Below are 19,745 nucleotides of genomic sequence, written 5' to 3' on the forward strand. Positions count from 1 at the left end.
GAGGGAGGCTGTTCAGAGAGTATAAGAGCCTCCCTATCTCATTCTCTGCCTCACCAATACAGAAAGAGGGAGGCTGTTCAGAGAGTATAAGAGCCTCCCTATCTCATTCTCTGCTCCACCAACACAGAGCAGAGGGAGGTTGTTCAGAATATAACAGCCTCCCTATCTCATTCTCTGCTCCTCCAACACAGAGCAGAGGGAGGCTGTTCAGAGAGTACAAGAGCCTCCCTATCTCATTCTCTGCTCCACCAATACAGAGCAGAGGGAGGCTGTTCAGAGAGTATAAGAGCCTCCCTATCTCATTCTCTGCTCCACCAACACAGAGCAGAGGGAGGCTGTTCAGAGAGTACAAGAGCCTCCCTATCTCATTCTCTGCTCCACCAATAGAGCTGAAGGAGGCTGTTCAGAGAGTACAAGAGCCTCCCTATCTCATTCTCTGCTCCACCAACACAGAGCAGAGGGAGGCTGTTCAGAGAGTATAAGAGCCTCCCTATCTCATTCTCTCATTGAAGCATTAAATAACACCACAGTCCTATCAGGCTGGAAAATAACGTTCAACGTACTTATAAAACAAAAGGAGATGTATTTATTTATTTAGTGTTGTCACATTCTAGTTTCTTGTTGCTAAATTCCTCTTGCAGGTCCTCGCTGGGGGAGCGCATCGACGTGATCAAAGTGTAAACGAGGAGTGAGCGGCGTCCGCGTCTCGTGTCTTCAATCGCTGGACATCAACCGGGCTTTCAAATGCAGCACTGGCACCTGGCAGAAAACAAACAAACAAACAAACAAACATGCGCTCGCACGTGCCTTCGGGGACAGCGTGGTACGAAATACACCGATTTGCGTTTTTCAACGCTCTTCCTTCAAGAACTCCAAACCGCGGCCAAAACAAAGGCTGACCGAACCATTGCACCTTTTAGGATTTTTAGAACGCACTCAAAGCTGTGTTTCTGATTTCTCCGGGCAGAAAAACAAAGCTGTGGGAGAAAGTCGGAACTCCCTTTTTTGTTTTGGTGGGGGGCCGGTCTACTCCAACAGCCCGCCATGCTTTCAAGAATCCTTGCAAAGACTGTGGTGAAGGAATTACCGAGCAATGACAGCAAGACTTAAAGTTAGCACACCATGTGCCCCCTACTAAAGGGCTCTGCTTTGGCATTACAGAGTCATTGCTTTTTGAATATTCCCAGTGTCACCTGTTAGGCCATGCATTTATAACGGTCTTAAAAAAAAAAAAAAAAAAAAACACTGAGCCTCTGATCCAACTCTTTGCAAGGATTCCTCAAAACAAGGCCGGTCAGAGGAACTAACGGAAGCTGCGAGCGCACGCCAGTGCAACAGGGATGAGCAACTTTAGCGTGTTGTGAAGCTCACAGCAGTACCTGGAACAAGCATGTAACCCTTCCTGCTGCTGGTTAACGAGGTTTTGAAGGAGCACAGAGAACAGGAAATGCAATCCCTCCGTTTCAACAAAACAGATTTACTAACCAAGCACTTAAAAAAAAAAAAAAATAACAATAATTTCTTCCCTCATTTGCATACATGCTCACACTAACCCTATTTGTATCGTTTCCCCCAAATGTTCACTTTGACACTGAGCAAATTCACTCCCAGTGCAGCAGGTGTTGAAGAGACAGTATCACGATTAACCCTTCACAGTGCTGCACGTACATTCTTTATGCATGATTGCATCTCACCTGTGTTTTGTTATTCTCTTTGTTTCCCTGTAAAAAGAGAATCCTGCCTCCTGCAAGGCTATACCTGAGAAATCAGTTTATTTGCAACACGTGCGCAAGGTGTAATACCTTTGTCGAGGGGAAATGTGATTGAAAACTAACCTTGGGGGTACTTCTAAGCTACTGATTCCATGGTAACTACACTCACTTATTTCTATTAAAATCTATGAATGTGCTTGTGATGTCATTTACTGTTCTGTTAATGATGCAACAATCTACTATTCCTTTGTATTTAACCCTCCAGGTATCATGCATGGTGTGGAGTCTATTTATCCCATTGCTTTTCAATATTCTGCTGTATTTTACTGCTTCTAAAACTACAAAGTGTAGCTATGCAAAATCAAATGTCTCCGTGTGCAAACACTTCACCGCTGTTTCCACAGGAGCGAGCGGTGCGGTGCCGCAGGGCGGCTGCAGGAGACGTCCAGCCGGCTACAGCCTGCAAAGCGAGCACAGGGGAACTGGAACCCAACATGCGCTCTCTCTCTCTCTCTCTCTCTCTCTCTCTCTCTCTCTCTCTCCAGTGAAAACAAACAGGGGACTCTGGCAAGCGCACCTGGCTGCTGCCCGACGGGCTGAAAGAAGATGCTAACTTCAAGACTGTGGCTGAAATTTAAAACAGACGGACGGGAAAACAACAGTAAAGTTTTAATGCATCTCGCATGGTCTGGATTTTAAAAAGGCGTGATACTGTCTCTTTAATACCTTATCTGACTCCCCACCCACACAGCGGGGGGGTGGGGGGGTAAAATTCATCAATCAGAAATATCTTGTTTGAAAGTATTTTCACCAATGAGAGGTATGAACGTTTTTTTTGTTTGTTTTTTTTTTAAAAGCGCTGGTTATGACATCTTTCTAGGGTTTGGAGGCACAGTATATGCTGCGGTATGCATATAGTACAGAACTGTGATAAAAAGTTTTTTTTAAAAAAAGCTGAGAATCCCTTAATTAAAAAAAAGAATCTGTTTGCGATACAATAAATAAATAAATAAATAAATAAACACCTTTTTTCTGCTGGCAGCAGAGAATGACATGAACGTGGAGTTCGAATACATTTCACTGAAACTTCCTATTAACTGTGACAAGCAAGCTCCATTTGTGGCTCAAATAAAAGGACGCCTGCCTGCCACAGCACTGATAGCTCTAGCCTCCAGTAACAGCATATACTGTGATACCCCTGTCCGCATTGCCAAGGGTTCAAGAACGTACCAGTTTAACTGGAGAGGCGGGCAACTTCTAAAGCCTTTCCAACTCCTAGCCCAGACTCTAAGCATTCAATACTTTAAAGTAAACAGTACAACAACAATAATAATAATAATAACAAAATAATAATAATAATAATATTAAAAGACACAGTCGTGTTTCTGAGTTTGCAGTCTGCAGTGTCTTCATCCCCTAAGGTTGTGTTTTGTGTGATCTTCTCCCCACAGCTGAGAGTAGAAAAGTCATTGCAAATGGCACTGGGGCACCAGGTAAACAAACGGCATCCAGTCTGGGGTTTATTTACACTGGAGTTTGGATTTTCTCTTTCAAGGATCTGCTGTCGTTTCTTTTTTTGTTTAGTTTTTTTTATTATTATTATTTTGTTGTGTTGTGTGTGTGTGTGTGTGTGTGTGTGTGTGTAAAACGCTCTCTTTTTTTTTTCACATTGCATATTTTTGCGTCCATTCTCTGGCTAGTCTGTTATATCTGAAATCAGAAAAAAAAAAAAGAAAAAAGGCAACAGGTATTAGCAATTTATATTCTGCATATGAAACGATTTGCTGCTGTACTTTTAAATTACGATTTGCCCGAAGGACGAGCACACAATTATTTTACCATCGATTTTCTCCTTAATTTAGAATGTCCAATTCCCCTCACAGCTCAGGAGGGCTGAAGGTTAGCGGATGTCCCCCGATCACCTCTTCACACCCGGGAACTCGACAGAGAATGCCAGCGACCTCTGGAGGGCTAAAGGCCAGCCCTGCAGGTGTCCGCCTGAGCTCACCTGGCCAGCAGGGTCCGCTATAGCGTGGTGTGGAGGAACAGTCCCTGTCGGGTCTGCCTTCCTAACCAGCAGGAGCGCCAGAGCCACTGCAAAGCTCCCTGCGGAATCCCTGGCAAAGACAGGCAACTTTGCACAGCCAGGACACGAACCTGCGCTCCCCTGACTGCATGACTCATCCTGCACAGCACTCGGCCGTGCCTTTACCAGGCGTGCCGCTCCAGGAACCCCATGAGAAGGGACAATTCTGCTCTTGTGACCTTTAACCTACCACTTGTAAAATGACATTACAATGCATGACATTTATAAAAATTGAGAGTAACAGATTGTAACAAGATCAATATTTCTCTGTGCAATGTCAGCTGGCACCCAGGGGCCCAGCTTTATCGACCACTGCACTACAGGATAGAGGTTTGTGTTGTTTTAAGGCGAGATTCTTCGGGACACTTACTTTTCCCTGTCAGCTTTGTAGGTGTGTGCGATCTCTGGGACCAGTGGATCGTCTGGGTTGGGGTCACAAAGCAGCGAGCAGATGGATAATAGAACTGTGCAGCCGAGAGAAACAGATAAACACACCGAGTTAAAGACACTGCAGGATTAGTCGGTATCTCACTTGACATCAATGTGGAAATGCACTCCCACCCCTCCCCTGTCTTTTAACGAAGAAGTCCTCTGCTGAATGATCACTTGATCTCATTATGCATCACGCAAGTAGCCCCTGAGGACCAATGCAACCTGCACATTGTGATCGGTACAGTTACACATCTACTTACACCCCAGGTCTGCTACAACCTTTAGACCCCGTGTGCTTTTTATAAAGAAAGCCTAAAGCTCCATCACTGGAAAAAGTGTCCCCATGCGTTCGAACCTTCCCGTCTGGAGGGAGCCGTCGCCAGACCCTGTGACTCCAAAAATCGAGGCTCGTTTAGTGGCAGAAAATCAGATACAGGCTTGCCAACTAATTGTTGCATCTGGAGCAAGCAATCAGTGAAAGTATTGATGGAGACGCATTCACTCTAACTGAAGGAGGTACTGCAGAGCAATTAAGAGCCACAAAATAATAAAAAAAAATGCATATGCACACAATTCTCAGCTTTGATCTGCTTTTCCATGACAACGAGCGCTCAGGCACACTGCCACAAACTGTCACAAACAACGTTTACTAAAAAAACAAACCCCAAGCTTTTTTAAGAACAACGACGGTCTATATTTGTCTTGGTATTGAACATGATACATAATTTATAATTTTTTTTTAATAGGGTTGTTAATAGGAGTTTAAACACAGCGTTACAAGTGCTTGTGTGTTCAATATAGGCTTGAGTTTGTGCAATGTCTTCCATATAAAACCAAAAAAACCAATGCCGTACACGCTGTCTTACACACGCAGGCACACGCTGTCTTACACACGCAGGCACACGCTGTCTTACACACGCAGGCACACGCTGTCTTACACACGCAGGCACACGCTGTCTTACACACGCAGGCACACGCTGCAGCAATTTATAAAAAGTGATTTTTACGACACATTTTCTGAACGGGAACAAACATTCCTGATTCTGCAAGTTAAAAAGCTTGAACATTTAAAAAAGCCGTTTAAGCCGATAGTAAATGCAACAGAAACCTTCCCAGCTCTCAGACGCTCTTCCTCGCTAGTACAGCATTCGCAACACAAGCTTCGAGTCTTTCTCTGGGAGGAAAAACCATGAGCCATATTTTCTAGGTGTTAACTCCAGTCTTTAATTAACTCCTATTTTCTTAATGACAAAAATTCAAGTTATACACGAAAACTGAGAATGCTTCAGGAGACCTTCAGTTACTTTGATCTTAGCGTGGTTTGAAAATATCAGCCCATGATATCAGCCCCCAACACATAACAGAGAAAGGCATAGCTCAGTTTCCATAGCAACATCCCATAACCCTTCTCAATACACACACAGACGAAATGTGAGAGGGTGGTAAGATTGAGGGTGATTCATGATACATATATAGAATATCATCATTGAAAAGGCATAAACTAGAATCTAAGCATTTAAAAAAAAAAAAAAAAAAAAATAGCCAACCAATTATTTTAAAGAGTAGGCTGATATTTGCTACATACAAAAAACAAAAAAGGTGAGAAAATACCATGTTTCTGGTTTCCTCGTGTGTTTAATTTAAAATGCTGAAACGCACCTTGTAATTAGTGCACTCTGTGGACAATCGCCAATTGTAAGTGAAAAAAATATTCAAAACAAATGCTTCCTTGGTGGCATTCGTTCATCAAACAGTATGTATATATGAAGAAGATGCACAAGGGAATAAATGCATAAATGACGTCTGAAATCAACAACACACGTTCCTGCTATCCAGAAGAGGGTTTTCTCTTTCTCTCTCTCTCTCGCTCGCTCTCTCGCTCTCTCTCTCTCTCTCTCTCTCTCTCTCTCTCTCTCTCCACTGACTGGTAAAACAGGACAAACCCTACTTCGGAGTGCACATGGTCATTCTGCCTTCCATGTGAACTAAATTCCTGCTGCCAGCGAGGGGTTAATATTTTGTTCCAGCACTACAGCTATATGATGTGGTGGCTCACAGGACCCCAGCGGCTCTCTTAGTAAAGGTGCTGCCTGTTTCGAATCTTGGCGGTGGGAGGGGCCCACTGAAGGGCTGCACCGCCCCCCCCAGTGGTGAAGCGATGCCAAGGCCAGTCAGAGATTGGGGAGGGGGAGGGAGTCTTACCTTTTGATACTGTGAGTGCGGGAGACCACTGCGACCTCAGGATATCGAGGCAGATGCTACCGTTGCTGTTTATATTGGGGTGGTAGATCTTCGTCGTGAACGCCACCTGAAACCAGGACACGAGGTCAACACACCGACGACCCCCGAGAGAGCGCTCTCTGATAACCCTACAGCACTCCAGACAGACACATCTCACTGAAGCGGCGACTATTAAGAACAGTGTAAACGAGAAACCGTTCTGAAGAACTCTATCCTGGTTCGGCTGCTTTTGGGGATCGGTAATCCTTTCTAGAGACAGCTGCTGATTTTCAGCTAAACTTTCCCCCAGCTGTTCCTATTAAAGGGGTAGCGAATTCTTTTTAATGCTTATAAATATCAACACAAGGAAAATAAAAATTATGTACAGCTAGTTTCACAGACCTTGGACTGATCTTATGCAATCACTAAAATACATTTTTTTGGGGAGTAACGGATTGCGTGGGGCGTCTTGAGAACAACCGAAGTTATTCCACATACTGGAAACCTTGATGCTATTGACATCTAGGTCTTAAAACACAGCTTGTTAAGTGTTTATTAAACAATTCAATTTCTCATTCTGTACATGTCACAGTCATGAACTCCTTCACTCTGAATTTGCGGCCGAGGAAAGGGGTGTACGTTACTGACCCTTTTTTGGTACCCCTTCATTGAAACCCTCCCTTTAGCCTCCCCTCAGCTGCAGGTCCCATCTAAAAGCACACCCCAGGCTTGGTAGACCCCCGGCTATCCCAGGATGGCTGCTGAAACAGACCCGTGTCATTACAGCGGCTTACCTTTGGCGGTTTGAAAGGGTAATCTGTAGGAAAGTGAATAGTCAGAAAGAAAACCCCACCTTGGTATGGACTGTCGTTCTAAAAGAAAAAACGAAAAAAAAAAGAAAAAAAAACAGCACAAGGGTAACGATTAGAAACAGAAAAGCACAACGCGACAGCTGAAAAAAAAAACAGCGATATACGCAGAGAGACAGAGAAACACAGAGACAGAGAGACTGAGAGAGACAGAGAGACAGAGGGGAAAGCGCTGCTTCTACGTACCGGCCCCATGATTGTCGCCTGCCAGTGAAATACTGAAACACATTAAAAAGAAGAGGAGGTACGTCAGTGCATATAAAAATCGATGCAACATAAGAAACGTTTGCTCAGAGACGAGGCCGTCTGGCCAGTCAAGGCTTGTTCCTTGTTAGCACACCGTGTGGGCGCGGGAAGTGTCTGATTTGACGATGGTCGTTTGTTTACGTGCTCACACTGTTTTAAACCCCACTGCATCGCCTGGTAGGCTGTCCCATGCATTTGTATAAGAGCATAAGGATAAAAACAGCTGAATCAGCGCGCCTGTAAACGCTGCCGGCTCTCAGCCAGTCTAAAGAGGTTCAATGGTCCAAGCAGAGCGCCTGCAACTGTGGCTTTTATATCTGGAATCTAAAAATACAAGTGTGGCCTCAAACAACTTCTAAAATGCCTTTCACCATTTGCGGTCATGTGTCTTTTTCTCTTTCTATTTTAAATGAATTGCATGTGAAAAAGTCATCAATTAGACAATCGCTAATTTGCATTACGTTAAATAAAAGATCTAAATGTTTATATATATATATATATGTGTGTGTGTGTGTATATATATATATATATATATTTTTTTTTTTTTTTTAATTATGTTTTAAACCCTAAAATTCTAGGAGATGAAAAACTTTTGATGACTTTTGGTGCAGGGGGGAGGACAGAACATTAGAACTGAGACAGTAGGGCAGCTCATGAAGCCTCCTGTTTAACTCAAATCCATTCTGAACCCATACTTACAATCATCCCCCACTGGCCCTGCTGAGCACTGTGCTGGAGGGTCTCTCTGCAGATCTGTCAGTTCCTGCCAATGCAAAAGACACCCAGTTATTGGGAAGCAGGTTTTGCTCCAGAGCCACAGGTCATGCAGGCAGCTATAATCCCTTATAAAAATTAACCAGTCAGAGCATAGCAGAGCAAAAAAAAAAAAACAGCACCGTTTCATTTCCAAGTGAAATGTAATCAGATTACAGCATTGCGTTACCGAGTTACCCCCCAACAATGCACACAGAGCAGCCTTTCAATTCGCATTCACTGGCTGTGCAGTTTTAGGGAGCTGTGTGTGGACAGCGGATGATGCTGCAATTAAGACAGCACCCTTGTCAGCAATCGCTGTCTGTGTTTGCGATGCAGGTGCACCGGGCGCTGCTGTGTTGCAACGACATCAAGAATAAAGCATAGCCCATCCAGCATCTGGCACACACTACACGTCACTACGCGTGGATTTAATCGCTCATTCGCGATTTCTGTGCAGTGTTACTTTACACTCGTAGAGGTGGCGGTGCAAGGCAAGGCCAGATATACACACTAAAATTGCTGTTATACCCCCCCTATTCTTAAACGACTTAATATCGCAGCTGGCTGGGGTTAAAAATACCCTCCCTGCCCCCGCGCCCCGCTTCTCGCTCCTTATATGGGCACTTTGACATTGGGGTTCAGTATTTGGCAGCCTCGTCCCAGCTGTCAGTCGCCGCGCTTGCGCAGTAGGCGGCTCACTCACTCACTCACACAAGCCGGGGTAGGGGGGACACTATTTAGCAAACCCCCCACCCTGTCAGATTGAAACACCTCAATTTCAAACACACACAGCAACGCAGGGCCGCATTGCAATGCAATTTTTTTTTTTTTTTTTTGGATCGAATAAAAACACTGAGAAGGCGCAAGAAAAACAAGGCAAACGATTCAAGAGCAGCAAAACAATCCAAAGATAATAAATAAATAAATTAAATTAAATTAAATTAAAATTATAAATCACTCACCTTTTGGATCCTTTTCAGCGCCATTACTGGTTGATTTGCAATGTTTGTTTTTTTTTTTTTTTTATTATTTTTTATATATAAATAAATGAAGATAATATAAACAGCAATGCTATTGAACCTCTGTTCAGTTTGATTGTGGTGTTTCCAGTATATTGTGATTCTTTACCGGATTCAACTCTGCAGCTCCAGTCCGGACCCCTTCTCTCCTCTGACAGCGCAGCCGCCGTGCTCTCGCGAGAGCCGGCAAGGGCCGCGGCCGCGCAGGGTTCCCTGGGAATTGTAGTTTTCAAACGCGTTTCTCCTACGTGTGCGCGATCGTCTGCAAGTATTAAAACGCATACAGTTTTAAAGCGACACGCGTGCGGTGCTGTATTTGGGAAATTCAGTTTTAGTGTAGGTGTGCTTTCTAACGCGAGGGGGCAGTGTTCTACAGCAAACAGCAATGCAACCCTTTCGCACACAGCGTTGTCTGAACATAGACACCACTATCATTTTTATCGCATTCTCTTTTAGTCAGATATTTGCGGAGTCGAGGGGGGTTGGGGGGCACATGGCTCTTACCGTGGAACGTGTTATTATTAAATTGCGACTCGCGTGGGTCCAAACCAGTCCACGAGAAGACCGTGCAAGACTGCAGCTAGTCTGTGCTGAGCACGCAAGGATGCACGCACGCTTTTCAGTGATGCAAAATGAAAAACGTCCTTTAAAAAAGTCTGCGCAGAGTCGCTGGGTCTGTCTGGTTACTGGAATGGAGTGAGGAACCTCCGGCTGTTAGGATTCCCAGCAGAACCCAGCAGAACCCAGAACCGCCCGGCATGATCTAAGCAAACGCCATCAAATAGCACGAGGAGCAGCACAGAAACCAGAACCAGGGGATGCAGTTTGGAAATTAAGGGGAGAGACTTAGGACAGAGGGAAGGAGGCCCTTCTTCACGCAGAGAGTGGTGAGGGGATGGAATGGGCTGCCTAGTCGTGTTGGCGATGCTGCGAATCACTGGGATCCTTTCAGACCCGACTTGACAGAGTTCTGAGTTCATCAGCTTCTCGGAACCGGACGAGCTCTGGTGGGCCGAATAGCCTCCTCTCGTTTGTAAATGTCTCTATAGAGTGATCCATAGTCTGGATAGCGTTATAACTACTGGGGGCTTCAGGAAAGGGCAAGGAGGTGAAAAAACGAAACTTACAAAACACCTCTCCTCCCTTTACCGTTGCTCAATAGACTGCAGTGTTTCAGACATTATTTTCAACCTGGAGAAGCTACGTTCATCTGGCCTCCACACTAAGGATTAAATCGCTTAAACCACAAGAGGGCAGTGTTTTACAACACACACACACACACACACACACACACACACACACACACACACACACACACACACACACACACACACACACACACACACAGTACGGGCTTGTCTCTAGAGAATCTGTATGCTTCCTCCTGCTGGAACAGCTTTTAAAGTTAGTATCATGGCTTTCCATTCCACCACAGCTATATAAAGACATACATTTCATACTCATTACTCAAGAAAATATACATTAGCATTGGTTCCCCTTGTAAAAGCTTACTGCGGTACACATCATAGTAAAGCATGGTAAATCACAGAAGAGTATAGTAAAGCTCACAAAATTGTCCCTACCTCTTCCCGTCAGTAATCAACCAGCTGCTTCCCCTAATGACTGACATGCTTTTCAGCCAGTAAGACGCTTTGACCCAAAAGACACTGCTGAAGTGAAATTACTGAGGAAGTTCAAGTGTTACAGACATGCCCGACTCGTTGTATCTCATTATCAGCAGCCCGACACCACGCCATCGTCAGCAGGGAAGCGCTCTAAAGCTGAGGGAACATTGATGCTACTTTGTGGCTTAGAACTTGGTTTCAGGCCACTGCGCGGCACACCAGGGGAGTCTTGGGGTTTGATACAGCAAACCTCAAACTAGGTCTCCTGGAACCAGCTTTCAAGCCATTGAAAAAGTGGCTTGTTCTTCAGCATTACGTTTAGGGTCTGCAAAAAAGCCCTCGTGGAGAACGAGCCAGATGCATCTTGTGGTGGGGCTTTAGCAGATATTGCTGTGAACCTTGTAGAGGTTAAACTTTAAAAATAAATAAATAAATAAATAAATTTCCACACCCTGTCTATTTGAACTTTGCCAGTGTGTCACCAAGCAGCACACTGTTGCAGAAATAATCTGTTCCTGGAAAATAGGGCCGGCGCCTTGCATAGCATACTGCAGAATATGCTGACTCACCAGGGTGGAAATTAATAAGAAGTCAATTAGGGATCATGGATATCCTACTGGTGCTGCTTTCTGTTTCACTGTGAAGATCACGCTTACAGTGCAAAAAAAAAAAAAAAACTCTCCTCATGTTTTGTTGCAGACAAGACCTTTGTAACTTCTGTGGACAGCAATGGCACAGCTAACAATGCAACGCTGATGGACCCTATCCGCAACACTACATTCTATAGGCTAGTGGGCACAGTGTCAATAGACAGTCTCTTGAAGGGTGCTTTGAAAAAGCAGACTTCATGACTTCATCAATCTTATAGAGCTAGCTCCAGTAAATCCTTCCTAATCTGCCATCACTTCATAGATACCGCATGCTCCAGTAATCAAAGACACACGCATTATGGTTATCTTGTAGATATCTCACGGCTGATGTCGCTACCCAGCATTGCTCTACAAAGAGGTCATTGGAAAAGCATTAGACTTTCATGTAGGTTCTGTGGCTCTGCCTGGTAAAAGTCTCCCGTAGTAAAAGCATGGCAAAGTATAAAGCAGCACAGCGGAAGCCTGGTGAAGGTGTAGTGAAGAATGAAGCCCTGCTCTGTCACCTGTGCTGTGCGCTGTGCTCTGGGTCTCTCTATGTCATTGCTGTGCTTGTCTGTGAAGGGAGTCTCCTAGAGACAGAAACGGGAAGAAGTCCCGCTCTGTGTTTTGCTGTCTTCGCACTGTCCATTTTCCACGGCACTCCGAGCTCATGTTGAAAATGATTTTGTTCCTCTTTCAGTGACGAGGCCGCATCCTGCTCATACAGCCCAGCGGAGGTTAATAAATGACGGGGGGGAGCTGGTCTCGTGATCGGACTACTGTCAGCTAAAACACTGGAGCTTGAAGCTTTGTGGACCTCAGTTCACTGGGGGCCAATAACTCAGCACTGGGTAAAAATAAAACGCAGTGAAAGCATTGTAAAGCACAGAGAGGTCTTGTAAAGCATAGGGAAGCATTGTAAAGAGCAGAGAGGTCTGGTAAAGCATAGGGAAGCATTGCAAAGCACAGAGAGATCAAGTGAAGTACAGGGAAGCATTGTAAAGCACAGAGAGATCTGGTAAAGCATAGGGAAGCATTGTAAAGCACAGAGAGATCTGGTAAAGCATAGGGAAGCATTGTAAAGCACAGAGAGGTCTGGCAAAGCATAGGGAAGCATTGTAAAGCACAGAGAGGTCTGGCAAAGCATAGGGAAGCATTGTAAAGCACAGAGAGGTCTGGCAAAGCATAGGGAAGCATTGTAAAGCACAGAGAGGTCTGGTAAAGCACAGAGAGGTCTGGTAAAGCATAGGGAAGCGTTGTTAAGCACAGAGAGGTCTGGCAAAGTATAGGGAAGCATTGTAAAGCACAGAGAGGTCTGGCAAAGCATAGGGAAGCGTTGTAAAGCACAGAGGTCTGGTAAAGCATAGGGAAACGTTGTAAAGCACAGAGAGGTCTGGTAAAGCATAGGGAAGCATTGTAAAGCACAGAGAGGTCTGGTAAAGCATAGGGAAGCATTGTAAAGCACAGAGAGGTCTGGTAAAAGCACAGGGAAGCATTGTAAAGCACAGAGAGATATGGTGAAGCACAATGAAGTGTAATAAAAGAGCACTAACCAAAGGTTTAAAATCACTTTCTTCCCTTTTATGATTATTAGCAAATTGGTTTCTGAATTCCTGTATCTCTTAAGGGTACTTCCTGTGCTGTAGGTTGATCTACTGCAGTGGTCCGTGCTGCAATCAGACCAGGGGACCTACAGCAGAGGAAGCAAGGGATCAGGGTCCGGTAGTATATACAGGAGTGCTGGGTTTGAAAATGTGCGAATCAGAGGCAGGACACGGGGTTTCAAGTCTGGATAGTTCAGGGGAAGCAATTGAATAAATGAATTCGAGGTGCATTCAATTGATCTAGAAAGAGGCAGATCTAAATGCAGCCGGGCCTCAAAGGGTTAACCTGCCAGGCAGTGAAGATCAAAAGAGAACGAGGGGGAACTCAGCGAGCGAGTGCAAGAATTTAATGAGGCTAATTAACATTTATTAAACCTGACCTCGTGCTTGCCAAGCAGATGTCTAATCGAAGAGGCTAAAAACAAAATCCATTAGGCAACTGGCCAATCTTTTCATGTCTCTCTCTTTCTTCTTTTGTTTTTTTTTTTTAGCTCCCTGTTATCACTGAATTGATGAAAACCTGCAGAGTTGAGCTCTGCTTTTCTAGAGGCCTAGTTAGCAGAACCATCAGCAGAGCACAGCATTGCCAGCCATGGGAGCAGATACTGCACAGAGCAGGGGTCCTGATTCAGGAGCACACTGTCTGTCTGGTGCTGATGGGTGTCATGGTACTAGATTACACACCACTGGTTCCTGCCACTGTGATACCACAATATAGAAATGTTCCCAAGGTGGTACCATGAAGCTATGCCCAGAGCCTGCCCTGGACTGGAGGGAGCACCCTTTCTCTTAGGGAGGTGAGGGAGGGAGCAGTTCAGTCTCCATGCTTCAGGTCTGCCCTGGACTGGAGGGAGCCCCCTTTCTCTTAGGGGGGTGAGGGAGGGAGCAGTTCAGTCTCATGCCTCAAGCCTGCCCTGGACTGGAGGGAGCACCCTTTCTCTTAGGGGGGTGAGGGAGGGAGCAGTTCAGTCTCCGTGCCTCAAGCCTGCCCTGGACTGGAGGGAGCACCCTGGATATGTGATGGTGTTTGTTCTGTGGTGTGTTGGATTGAGTTAAGAGAACTCACTTCACACTGTAAATCTGGAATAGTTTTTATTCTGAGACACTGCTATTACTCGTTGTTTTCCCTCCTTTGGTTATTGTACCGGGCGGTGTGTTCTGAAATCCAGGGAGAATCCTCTAACAAGTGCTGTCATGGCCTGAAGGAACTCATTGGTGAGTCTGTCTGACAGCTCATTGCCTTTCAGTGCGGCGGTGAGGGCTGGGGAGCGATGGCAGAGCTTAACTGCCCCTCTGTCTGTCTGTTCACAAGCCAGGCGTATTCCGGCTAAACGTGGCTTCTGAGAACGCAACCCCCGCCGTTAAAACGCACACATTCTAGACACGATTCAAACTGGTTTCCACTGCTCCAACCCTGGACGGGAAATAAGCTGTCCTGACTGCTGGTCATGCTGCCGGATTTATAGAATGGTTTTGATTAGGGTTTTTTGTACGCTTGTTGGATACTGAAATAGTTATAAAAACAGTACAATTCACCACATACCATCCACCAACCGCACATATCGCATCCTCTACAGTCGCTGTGTGTATAACTGTACATGTGCTTTGTCCTACCTATGCTATATTTCATAATGCATGTTTCTTCACAATCTTGGTCGGGCAACTTTCCGTACCCTATCAACATTTCATCATTCGAAAAAAATAAAATCTACAGGGAGCTGTACAAATGAATACGCATACAGAGCCAGTCAGTCTGTCTGTCGGACGCCCACCAGACTGCAGTAAATGCGCAGAAGTAATGGGCAATACAGTGGTGCATAATTTAAACCACAGGTATAATTTTGGTGCGCTTGTGTTTAGAACTGGGTCCCGAATTAACACGCTGCTCACGTCTGGTCCACCCTTGCTGAATCTTGCGGGTGCCGAGGACTCGCCCTCAGCCTCCACAGGGGGGCTAATTGCAGAGTCCCTGGCAGGCTGCCCCGTCCCTCGGCCACTCGGAGCCTGAATCGACCTTGTGTGTGTTTCGCTAATTGAATTGCCTAATGAGTTCCCAGGGGCCGGCTCCTCAGAGTTAATTTAAGCTCCTGTGTTGAGGCAAGCAGCAATAAAACGTTTAAAAGGGAAAAAGGGGCGAAACTAATATGAAAACACTTCGTGACCTGTTGTGTGTTTGGGGAGCCGGCGTCGGGAGCGAACCAGCTGTTTGCGTTCTTTCGGTTTGCTTTGAAAAAATCAAAAATAGATGTATCTTACGAATTCCCTTATAAAATGAATCAGGAAAACAGTCCTAGATCTACAGTGACAGAAACACTTGGATACTTTTTACTTTTCTTTCTAGACACACACACACATCAAATCCACACACACCACAGCAGTCGTGCACACTACCAAACCACTACAGGAAAGGAGGACAGGGGACCCGCCCCCTGCACAAGTCAAACGCAGGATAGCCTAAACGCAATGAACGAGAGATTTTCAAAAGACCTCCAGTCGAAAGGTTCGTCCTTGTATTGAAGTTTCGTTTAGTATTTCTATATTTAAATCACCACTCCGTGTTTAATAGCTATGGGCATGAAGTTTAACATACAAAAAAATAAAGAGAGAGAACTGCCAGGATCAGAAGACATCACCCCCACCTGCACACACTTGTAAAACACACACAGTGTACACCCAGATTGCACAGCCCTCAATGAGAATGTCAGTACCAAGTTTCATTACAATGATATGAGCAATTCATATCTAAATACATGCAGAGCAGTCCGACTGACTGCAACTCAAATCTGCACAGTTGGTCAGGCAATGGAATTGAATAGCTTTGCTCTCCTTTAAACTAAAACAAATAAACAAACCGCCTGGGCTTGTTGCCTAGCAGACAAAGCAAGCCCTGAATCAGTCACACTCCCCCTGCCTTGCTGAAGAGCCCTCCTGTACCACTCCCTCCCTCTTCCATCTCCATTAAGCCTGTGTCCTTTTCTCAGGATGCGAAGCCAAGCTCCCTCTCAAGTGCCCTGGTTCTTGTCTGTAAAGTGCAGGGCTCGTTTGGCTGCGTTTCCAGTTTCCTTCGCTTTCTCTCCTGTTAATTGGGTTATTGGATTCGAATGCCTGGCCCCTGTACAGCAAACTCAATGAGATTTTTAAAAATGCAGGTTTTAAAAAAAAAAAAAAAATCCTTTATTTCATTTTAATATTCTCTTATATTTCTACTTCAATCAGAACACACTTTCCAGCAAAAAAACTAATTAAAAAAAAACTTAATTTCTGACACTACTTCTGTAGGAAAATGTTATTTGGTTATAAGAGCTCCTATTTTCCCCGCAAGTCTAGTCTGACGATTGCACACAAAAACATGAGAACCGAGAGCCTGTGTTTCCCCCCCTCCCCGTAGGATTGGATTGTGATGAAGCCAGAACATGCAGTCTCTCTCTCTCTCTCTCTGTGCAGATTTCTTGTGAAAGTGTAGTTAAACTTGATATCTCCAACTGTTTAACAGCTGAAAACAATGGGGAAAAAAAAAGGTTTAACTAAAAACACACATTATTAGTTCAACTAACGGTTTAGTTAAGTAATTGTGAGCCGAGCTGGAACGAAAACCAGGAGACCCTGCGGTTCCCCGAGGACCGGGTTTGAGAAGCCCTGGGTTAGAGAATAATCCATTTTTAAAATCCTTCATAGCAGTTGAAAAAGGTGGTTGAGTTAATGAAGACAAGCAGACCGCAGGGTTTTACAAAAGAGGATTTCAAGGTTTATTGAACACGTCTCTCAAGATTGTTCACACACTCAGTACTGGAAATAAAACTCCCAACTAGCCTCCCGAAGATTAACTAAATTAAAAAGAAACCTTTAGAAAACATTTCTTTTTCTACATAGTCTGTTGGATAAATGCATTTAAAAAGAAACAAAAATACAAGAAAAACATCCCGTTCATGAACTGTGGTAAACTTTACACAAAAAAAAAAAAATTGGAGTTGGTGGTCAAATATTGACCAATAATAAAAAAAAAAAAACTTCCTTTCAGTAATTTTTTTAAAATTTTGTCCTTTAATAATAACTATTAATGTAAAAAGCAATATACAGCATTTAAAAAAAAACATTAATTCTCTTTTTTTAGTCAGCTGATTTGGTTACCAAGGACAACGGCTGGGACTGGAGCAATGCATGGTGGGAATGGAGGGCTGCCTGATGAAAGGAAGCGGGAGGAGTCAACATGGCGTGTTGGAGTGAGCTGAAGGGGATTGGCCGCGACAGGATATGCGGAGATTGGCTGCCCGGAGAGCCAACTGACAGCGAGAGGCCGGTTTGGGTGGAGGAAGGAGAGGGGCCTCGGGGCTTGCTGGACAGAGAGAAGTGGTGGGGAGGGGGGTGCGCCTGACCCGCTGGTTTGGTGGTCAGGGACAGCGGCTGTGCCTGCTCCGAGTGTGTGGCCGCGGGGGCAGCAGGAGAGGCCAGGGCCACGGAGGGAGTGGCGGGAGAGTCCAGCATGCTGCCGTGGGACGAGGCCGGGCTGTCGCACGTCTTCTCAGGAGGCACGTACTGTGCACACGGCTTCTTGTTCCGCGAGGAGAATTGATCTGAAGGGATAAAAGATTTTAAATATGCAAGAAACTCTGCTAGATTCTGCAGTACATTTAAAAAAAAAAAAACAATCTGCGTCAGCAGGAGTTAATTCAACATTTAAAACACTGGTTATCCCAAGAGAAAGTGAAACCAACTTTCAGCACTGGAGTGGATTATACAGAATATTACTCTGGTCTGCAGAGTCTTCGTTTGAACTGTACTTCTGGGTGAAGGATACTAGACATACCTGTCAGTCAATGCTAGCACTGAATCTCATAGGCTGCGTGTGTGCAAACAGAGAAGAGAGGAGGGGAGAGACGGTTAGTAGATCATTACTAAATGAGAGTACAGGACAGCAAAATCTAAATAGGTTAGTGGAGGAAAGACACTGCAAGGAGGGAAAGCAAGCTGTGAAAATCTACAGACGCAACACTAACGCAACCGTTGAAGCAACTGCAAGTCATTTCAAGACTGTGCTTGAAATGGTGTCCACGTGAGCTTCAAACGTTTCTCTGCGTGTTTCCTGTACGCCTCGATCAGTCATTTTGAAACAAATATTTCGCCATGCAGGAAAAAATAAATAAACTACAGGGACTGGTGTGGAATACATTGCAGGTGTGGTTTGGAAGGGAGGTGGGTCGCTGCAGTGTGAAGAGACACATTGTAGACGTGGTTTGGAAGTGAGATGGGTCGCAGCAGTGTGAACAGATACATTGTAGACGTGGTTTGGAAGGGAGGAGGGTCGCTGCAGTGTGAATAGATACCTTCTGGCTCTCCATCTGGCTGCTGCTTTTCCCTCTTCCTCTTTTTCCTTTTGCCCTGCATGGGGAGAGAAGCGCAAAGAAAAGTCAGCACAAGAGAATACAGACCAAAAAAAAAAAAAAAAAACCCAAAAGGAACCTGACGCAGACGTTTCCACAGCACGCTACTTTGACACGCAAGCGGTGGGCAGAGCGAATACTCACGTAGTTATCTCGTGCTGACCAGCCAGGGTAGAGCTGCGAGTGGAGCTGCCGTTCTTTGCGCGCCAGTTCATAGTACTTGGCTTGCTCTTCTCGTGTCAGGGAGTGCCACTGAGATTTAAAAAAAAAAAAAAAAAAACAGGACACAGGCGAAGGGTTAGGACTGGGGCTCTCCTTTCACCCCTCCCTATTCCCCATTCAAGATCCTGCTTCTAAAACCAGTCTATTTCCTTAGAATGGTTCATTTATTGAGCGGCAAACAAAGTTTCACCTCGATCTTAAACAGGAGAGGGAAGCAGTCAGGACTATGAAACACTAAACACCCACCCCACCCCCCAATTCCAAACCAACTTCTAAACACTTGTGTGTATTAACAGGACATGCAACACTAATATTTAAGAGTGCACTCTAAATGCTTGACGAGTACAGTGGTAGCAATGGCCCGCTGTAAAAGAAGCAGAGTAGGGAACATTATGGTCCACGATGAAACCGAGGTCAATGCGCTGTGCAGTTTAATTTGCCCGTCTCGGGCGATGCATCAAAAGCTCTTAGTTCATGTATAAAACAACCCTGCAAACAAAACACCTTGACATTTTGCAATAGAGAAACGTTTTCCAAAACCGCGTTGAGCCCGACATTGAGAAAAAGACCGGAAAACAATGGAAACTCATGGGAAAGAAATTGTCATAACACAAATATAATCAGTAACGCGGCAGTACCAGCCCCCTGATAAATATTATTTAAAAAAAATATCAAAAGGGCAACCGTACCCCTTTACGCGTACAAAAACTGTAGCATTTCCCCGCTTTCTTTTGTGGAACTAATTCAGCCATTTCAAAGATGGTCAGAAAAAAAAAAAACCAGGGATTGGTATTTGGGTGTTACCGCAGCGTGACAGTCTGTGCATGTTGTGAGGTCATGTCAGATTTACTGCAGGCGGTGGGTTGGATATTGTACTGTGGGTTTTTTTTGGCCCCCTTGAATCTCGTCTCGTTTCCCGGAGCTCTTTCTCGTGCTCTCCTCAGCTC

General features: G+C 44.9%; 2 protein-coding genes across 4 annotated transcripts in view; both read right to left on the reverse strand.

The window, feature by feature from the left end:
* Nucleotides 1-563: 563 nt before the first annotated feature.
* LOC121302451 (ubiquitin-conjugating enzyme E2 D4) lies at nt 564-9,502 on the reverse strand. Of its 3 annotated transcripts, none has more exons than XM_041232433.1 (7): nt 9,284-9,502; nt 8,265-8,328; nt 7,506-7,537; nt 7,245-7,322; nt 6,433-6,538; nt 4,169-4,262; nt 564-759 (listed from the first exon to the last, which is right to left on the reverse strand). In XM_041232433.1, the coding sequence occupies exons 1-7, from the start codon at nt 9,305-9,307 to the stop codon at nt 741-743; spliced, it is 417 nt and encodes a 138-aa protein (XP_041088367.1). In that variant the 5' UTR covers nt 9,308-9,502; the 3' UTR covers nt 564-740. The 3 variants fall into 3 exon arrangements, with proteins under 3 accessions (XP_041088367.1, XP_041088366.1, XP_041088368.1); XM_041232432.1 differs by lacking the exon at nt 564-759 and adding an exon at nt 1,010-3,422 and having other exon boundaries at nt 9,284-9,498; XM_041232434.1 differs by lacking the exons at nt 564-759; nt 7,245-7,322 and adding an exon at nt 1,010-3,422 and having other exon boundaries at nt 9,284-9,499.
* A 7,418-nt stretch (nt 9,503-16,920) lies between these two features.
* Nucleotides 16,921-19,745, reverse strand: part of LOC121302353 (transcription factor 7-like 1-B) — a 34,854-nt gene continuing 32,029 nt past the window's right edge. The window contains exons 10-12 of the mRNA XM_041232271.1: nt 18,721-18,828; nt 18,520-18,574; nt 16,921-17,769 (exon numbers count right to left, since the gene is read on the reverse strand). Coding sequence (XP_041088205.1) covers nt 17,306-17,769; nt 18,520-18,574; nt 18,721-18,828 — 627 coding nt within the window. The 3' untranslated portion in view covers nt 16,921-17,305. The remainder of the gene's footprint in view (nt 17,770-18,519; nt 18,575-18,720; nt 18,829-19,745) is intronic.

Source organism: Polyodon spathula, chromosome 29 (genome assembly GCF_017654505.1).
Source record: "Polyodon spathula isolate WHYD16114869_AA chromosome 29, ASM1765450v1, whole genome shotgun sequence".
NCBI lineage: Eukaryota > Metazoa > Chordata > Actinopteri > Acipenseriformes > Polyodontidae > Polyodon > Polyodon spathula.

What these genes read in the sequence shown, in the direction of transcription:
- LOC121302451 (XM_041232432.1), bottom strand. Translation starts at nt 9,307, where the DNA reads ATGGCGCTGAAAAGGATCCAAAAG. An exon ending in AGGCGACAATCATGGGGCCG is followed by an intron (nt 7,323 to 7,505) that starts GTACGTAGAAGC and finishes TTTTTCTTTTAG; the next exon opens with AACGACAGTCCATACCAAGG. An exon ending in CGCACTCACAGTATCAAAAG is followed by an intron (nt 4,263 to 6,432) that starts GTAAGACTCCCT and finishes TCGGCTGCACAG; the next exon opens with TTCTATTATCCATCTGCTCG.